The sequence below is a fragment of the Plectropomus leopardus genome, chromosome 20, assembly GCF_008729295.1.
Source record: "Plectropomus leopardus isolate mb chromosome 20, YSFRI_Pleo_2.0, whole genome shotgun sequence".
NCBI lineage: Eukaryota > Metazoa > Chordata > Actinopteri > Perciformes > Serranidae > Plectropomus > Plectropomus leopardus.
The window spans coordinates 25,274,914-25,281,732 of NC_056482.1; the positions used below are offsets into that span (position 1 = coordinate 25,274,914).

Consider the following 6,819-nt stretch of genomic DNA (forward strand, 5'->3'; position numbering starts at 1 on the left):
AGCAGTGAGTCCATTACTCTGTTTTATTGGACGTTTGTATGAAACATTGTGAGCTTTAAATAAACGAGTCGTCAGTCACACGTGTCCGAGTCGTCCGTAAGTTTACAGTCAGCGCCTTCACGACACGAAGCGTTCAGTCTGAGAGGAAACATGAGGCGCAGGTGTCCACATGTTCAGAAGCAGCAGCAGGAGCGCCGCCCACAGGAGTGCCACCCAAATGAGCGCCGCCCACAGGAGCGCCGCCCACAGGAGCGCCACCCAAATGAGCGCCGCCCACAGGAGCGCCGGCCACCGTACAGAGGCGCCGTGTGGACAAAGAGTTCTCGACAGATTGAGATAGCAGCAGCTTCCCGGGAAGCAGAGCTCACTGCAGAGTTCAAACTCAAATCACTTCAACTTTTAACAAAACATCTCCAGGACTCAAAAACATACATTCGCTTCCTTATTGGTTACGTTACATCATCATATAGTTTTTTTAATATATATATATATATATATATATATATATATATATATATATATATATATATATATATATATATATATATATTTGTGTGTGTGTGTGTGTATATAGGTGAATAAAAAAAATATTTTTTAAGAAATTATTTGTGGCCTTTTTTTCTCTTAAAGTCTTTGAAGACGTCACAGTGCATACGTTCTTTTAAAACAATAATCTAAATTGCCGCTTTTTAGAGGCCTCTGGGTTTGGATGCATGTTTTCTTCAAAAATCACCAAAATTACCTCATTTATCAGCCAGAAACGGTACAACCAGAATTTGCGTTTGGATTTTCTGATTTCTGATGGTCCTTGAACACATCACGTGTCATGTGACTTACACTTTATTCAGTCCAGAGCTTTTCTGATCGTGACATCGGCCGTCTGATGATCAGCGTCCCATGTGTCTGTCCACCAGTGTCCCCCTTTGTCCCGCTGACCTACTTGATCTGATAGAAACTGGACATGGTGACGTAGGCCTCCTCGTGTCCTCCGCTGCTGGGCGGCGGCGTGCCGGCTCGCTCCTCGGGCTCCTCGGGCTCCTCGGAGCTCTGGAGGCCGTCCTCTGCGTCGGAGGAGCCCTGGCTCAGCAGGGCCGACAGCTCCAGCTCCTCCGTGCTGACGCTGGAGGTGCTGGTGGCGCCCGCCGAGCTGTGGGCGGAGCTGTGGGCGGAGCCAGGGTCGGAGCGAGCGCCGTCAGCGGTGGCGATCGGAGGCTCCGTTTGGTCACACGGTTGCTCCTCCGATTTATCCACTTTGAGTGCGCTGAACTCCTCCGGTTTGAAGTCGAGCAGGACGCCCTGCAGACATCACATCCCGCCGTCACTCAGCGGGCAATAAAACGTCAAACAAATGTGAAAAACTCAATAAACTGAAATTTTAACCCTCAAATATGTTTGGAAGTTCTGTTTTCTTGTCATTTCTGCCTTTTTAAGAATAATTTAGCAAATTTTCAGGAATTTGCGGGACATTTTTGCTAAGACATCTGAACAGCGAAGTTTCATATAAACGCTCTGATGACGTCGCAGAGCGACAGAGGTTTCGGGTAAAAGGCGAGTTTTCTTTGATTTAAGACGGTCCCTCCTGTTTGTTCACTAGGGGACGCTGCAACTGTTCCCTGCTGGCAGGACGGGGGGGGGAGGATGGGGGCGAGGGGACAGGGTCGGGAGGACGGGGTCGGGGTAGAGGACTGACCTTGCCGGGTCCACAGATCTGCACCAGCGTGTGTTTGGGGTGCGGGATTTTCGGCCATATGAAGGCGAATATTCTGTCAAATCAAGACAAAAGACAAATTAAATTGACGGACGTCTCAGCAACTCTGATTAAACAAAACGCAGAGACGTCCTACCTGTTTTTCCAGAAGAAAAGGACGCTGGCGGGCGGCAGCAGCACCAGGACCACCAGACACACCATGAGTTTGTACGTCTCCGGTCCGTCGTCCATCGGTGTCTCCGTTGTCTCTGGTGGACATAAAGAGAGAGGACGGGGTTACCTGAGATCGTTCCTGTTCTCTGAGTGAGTGAAGGATGTGTCTCACCAGGAGGAGTCCTGAAGCTGAAGGACTCGCTCCACTCGCTCCACGTCCCCTCATAAATTTTGGCCGGCAGCGAACGCACCACCGCCGCATACTCGCTGCGTCCCCGGAGGCGGTCCATGCCGAGCCTCAGGGTGTCCCCCGAGAAGTTCAGAGCCTGCGGTGAGACAGCAGGTGAATGTAAAGACTCCTTCAGACAGGAGGACACAATCAGGGAGGACAGGCAGGAAGGACAAAGTCAGGGAGGACACAGTTAGGGAAGACACAATCAATCAGGGAGGACACAGTGAGGGAAGGGACAGTGAGGAAGGACACAATGAGGAAGGACACAGTCAGGAGGACACAGTGAGGGAGGGGACATGAGGTTACTGTGAGTCTCGGGTCCTCGCTGAGCTTCAGCTGGAACTGCTGGTTGTGCAGAGTCAGGTAGTCTTTGTCGTACGGAATCTGGATCTGGATCTCGGCCTGGTTGGAGTCCAGGTCAAAGGTCACGTTCTTCACCCAAGGACGTCTCGGTTTGACTGCGGGGACACAGAGGAACCACAGCGAGCGTCAGGGCGGATCAGAGGACAGACGGTCACGTCAAGATGAGCACAGGTGTCCTAGGATTTTAGGACATTTCTTTGATCTGAGGAAGTTTTTTGGGGGGAAAAATAAAAAATCGTATTTTTGTTTTCTTGCATTTTGTCAGTTTTGTTTTTTTCTCTAAACAAAGTTTTGGGTGAGTTTTGATTTCCTTGTATTTCTCGGTGACAAAGAAAACACGGCATTTTCGTTAAAATTTTTGGCCTTTTGTTTTTTTGTTGTTTTTTTTTAAATTGTTTTTGCTGCATTTAATGAAAATATTTTGACAATTTTTAAACATTTTTTGGGGTGGTTTTAGAAAAACATTTTGGCTCTTTTTTTTGTAATTGTTCTGGTAAAATATTGTTCTGTTTGTAATTTTTGATAAAAACATTTTGACGATTTCTTTTTTCCTCCTTTAAAAAATGTTGATGCTTTTGTAAGAAGACACGTCCTCTGAAGATGTGGGCCGACAGGCCTGCAGCAGGAGGGACGTACCTATTTTCTTCAGTTGGACGATGGCGTTGAGGCAGCGACCTGTCTTCAGGTGGACGGTCACGTTGAAGGGATGGACAGGATGGAGGATGGAGGACGTGACCGTGTCCCCGGCGGCCTCCACACACCTGTAGTCTCTCTGAGTGCCGCTGTGGTCGACGCAGCTGTGAAGACAGAAGCAGAGCCGTCAGTCGCCGACCGAAGCTGCTCTGAATCACGATGATGAGTTGACATTTTACCAAACTGTCATCTTCTCCACGCCGTCCGCCTCTTCGTCCTCGTCGTCCACGCCACCGCCGCCCGCGAGCAGCCGACAGCTGAGACTGCTTCCCGCCATCAGGATGTCGGAGGTGCAGCTCATCCGGGACTCTGGCAGGGAACGAGGATTTGAGGACATTAGGACAAGAACAGGAGACTCTGTGCGGACGCTGTTTTCGGCTCTCTGGCAGCTCGTGGAAACAAATACTAACAGAAATTAGGAAACATTTCGGCAATAGTTTGTTAAGTTTCATTTATTTTTTTTTGAAGATGAATAACGTATTTTGTCTATTTTCAGGGCGATTTTTAAAGAAAATATTTTTGCTTTTTTTAAGGAAAACAGGACAAGAACTTGTTTTTCCCTTTATACGTTTTTTTGCACTTGCATTGGCCTTTTGCAAAATTTGGCCGCATCGATGCCTGTCTGTGCAAACATCATCAAATCTGGTGATTTTTGACTTTTTTTGACTAAACCTTTGAATCCAAAGTGTTTCTGGGACAGACCAACAGGAAGTGACAGCGTCGCTGAAGCAGGGCGTGGCCTGTGGCGATCTGTATGTCGATGCACGAGCGTGCCTCAGGGCGCTGTCCTCGGTCCCCTTCTGTACGCCGACGACACCCGACTCTCCGTGTCTCTAAGACCAGGATCCTCCAGCAGACTTCTTTTTAAAAACTGTCTCAAGGACATCAAGTGCTGGATGTCAAACAACTTCCTTCAGCTCCTGAAGATATCAGAAATATTCTATTAAAAGACGCGTTTTCAAACTTAGCTGCGTCTGTTCAGTCCGTTTCCACGAGAAATCCGACACTCAGATCAATAATGTAGCTCAGTCCCGTTTTTCTGTCATTTCCTCTGTATGTGTTTCATTTTAGCGTCTTTCAGTATTTTGTATTCTTTACTTTCTGTTTCTTCTCGATTCTTGTTGTTGTTTTTATGGACTTTGATGGTATCAGATGACGTGTACCAGTCTTGTAGAAAGTTCTTCATGCTTTTATTTTCTGGAGATCAGACGGCTGTAATTCTCTCTGTACCTGCCTGAACAGCGAAGGACGCTCACACCTTCAGCTTTTACGAAACGCTGCAGCCACTTTAAACTGCATTAAACAAAAACACAAAAAATTAGAAAACATAACTCCCATTGAAGCAGCCTTGAGCTGACTTCCTGTTTATTTCAGGACTGATGTGAAGGTGTTACTCGTTACTCTAAAAGCACTTCCTGGTCTAGCACCTGCTGACATCTGTGAACTTTTATGCCTCTTTATGTAGGTCACGCAATCTCAGATTAAACCACAACATAAACTCAATCCAGACTACAATGTAGTCCAGATTGTGTATTTGAGTGTAATCAGTGAATTTGCAGCTCAGCTCCTACAATAAGTCTAAAATACACTGTGGAAACTAAATAGTTACATTCAGACTGTTCAGGTCCAAAAATGCTCCATTGAAACCCATTCAAACTGACATTTTTGATCCCACAGCCATCAGAGCAGAAAAACAGGACTTGTATTATTTCTGGGTGTCATTCTGGGCTTTTGACTCTGAATTTGTCATTTTGACTATTTTCCACCTGATGAGGTCATTTTGACCATATTTGGCATATGGAGGAAATACATGCTATTTCCACTAGGTGACCTGTCACAGTCAATGTAGCTGCTGATCACTGACATATCCCAGACTGTCAGCAGCTACACTCACACACTCAGGAGGAGGACACTCAGCATCATAATAATAATTATATTTTTTAATCTAAAAACATAGTGCCATCAAGACCAAAACCTGGCATTTAAAGGGTTACAATTCTGAAAATTAATGAATATTTGATATTTATGATTAGGACTGAAGTTGATTAAAGAAATAAACTCAATGAAAGTAGAAAATGCTTTTAATCTATAAACAATTTTAAAGTCTGCTTTTAAAAAAGTGCATTTTGTGCTCAGAGTGACATGAGTGTTTGTGATGTTAAATCTGGCCCTGAGGATTGTTATTATTATTATTATCATTATTACTGTTGTTGTTGTTATTATTACTGTTGTTGTTATGAGTAAAAACTGCCCGTCACAAGTTTGAGACGACATCCAACAATCCAAAAAGCTTCAGCTGAAGTTGAAAGTGAGACGACGATCAGGTGACATCATCATCGACACGCTGACCTTTTAGCCTCCGCACGGTGTGACGGTGACGCACACACAACAAGATACCATCAGGTGACAAACGCTGACTGTGTGACGACTGATAAACTCACGCCAACGTGTTTCTCCATCGCCACAGATTCTCCGGAACGCCTGAACTGAGCGCGTGCAGACCGATGAACGAGCGCCGCTTTAAAAAAACTGATCTGATCAAAACAGTCAAATTCTTTCACCGAATTAATTTCATCTGCAGCTTTAAAATCCGTCGCCTCTGCTCTAAAAATGTGATGATGATTACAATTTCTTTCTTTCTTACAGATTCGAGACGTGATGAACGGTGTCATTTTGGTGAGTTTTATTTTGGAGGGCTGGTGGCTTTGAAGGGCATGTTTTCTATAAAAGTCATCAAAAGTTGAAAAGATAAGCACAGCTGGCAAAACATTCTGAGGGGAGAAGAAAACCTAAAAAAATAATGATAAGAAAAATAAAATCACTAAAAGTTTTTTAAATCAATAGAAATGTTCACAAAAAAATCACAAAAAACTGAAAGAAAACAAAAGCGTAGTTTAAAGAAAAAGAAAATTCAAAAGAAAAAAATGCCTGTTTTCTTTAAAAATTGACGGTAAAATAAAACAAAATACGGCCAGTTAAAGTTGTTTCTGCCTCCGCAGTGCTGAAAGGATTACTCCACCTCCGCTCTCATAAATAACAAACAGTCCCTAATATTGACAAAAATCTAATCTAGTAATCGAATAATACTTATACTTACTTACTACTTATACTTGACTAAAAGTACTCAGTTTGATTCGCCTACTTTTACATAAAAACAGATTATTTTTCTGTTCTTATTTTTCTTTATTTTAAAAAGCATCAAAACACAGTTCATGAAGGAGGACGAGATGAAATGCTGTTCTCACCGGTGTCTCCGTCCCCGCTCTGCGCCCGGGTCACCGCCGCCTGCAGCAGCAGCAGCTGCAGCAGCTGCAGCAGCGCAGCCATCCAGCAGCTAGACAGCATCTCTGAGTCGCAGCGCTGCGATCTGCAGCCGAGAGCTTCTCTGGAGAGACAGAGAGAGACAGAGAGACACAGAGAGAGACACAGAGAGAGACACAGAGACAGAGACAGAGACAGACAGGGAGGGAGGAAGAGGAGGGTGAGCGAGCAGAGGAAGGAGGAGGCGACTTCTCCGCCGACAGGATGTAAATCTGAAAACTCACACCACAAACTCACACACTCTGCAGGCACACATCACACTGACAGACCTCACACTCTGTCTTTTCCAGGACCTTTCCAAGACTTTACCTGGACTTACAGTCAAATATTAAAGACCAAACATTCTCTG

The 6,819-nt window shown here is 44.9% G+C and overlaps 1 protein-coding gene across 3 annotated transcripts; it reads right to left on the reverse strand.

Annotated features, from left to right (window-relative positions):
• Positions 1-555: 555 nt before the first annotated feature.
• On the reverse strand, positions 556-6,585 carry il7r (interleukin 7 receptor). Of its 3 annotated transcripts, XM_042509913.1 has the most exons (9): positions 6,395-6,475; positions 3,852-4,069; positions 3,329-3,458; positions 3,093-3,253; positions 2,400-2,551; positions 2,034-2,187; positions 1,845-1,956; positions 1,691-1,763; positions 556-1,296 (listed from the first exon to the last, which is right to left on the reverse strand). In XM_042509913.1, exons 3-9 carry the CDS (start codon positions 3,448-3,450, stop codon positions 937-939), a joined length of 1,134 nt encoding a protein of 377 aa, XP_042365847.1. In that variant the 5' UTR covers positions 3,451-3,458; positions 3,852-4,069; positions 6,395-6,475; the 3' UTR covers positions 556-936. The 3 variants fall into 3 exon arrangements, with proteins under 3 accessions (XP_042365847.1, XP_042365845.1, XP_042365846.1); XM_042509911.1 differs by lacking the exon at positions 3,852-4,069 and having other exon boundaries at positions 6,395-6,585; XM_042509912.1 differs by having other exon boundaries at positions 3,329-4,069.
• Between the last annotated feature and the right edge of the window lie 234 nt (positions 6,586-6,819).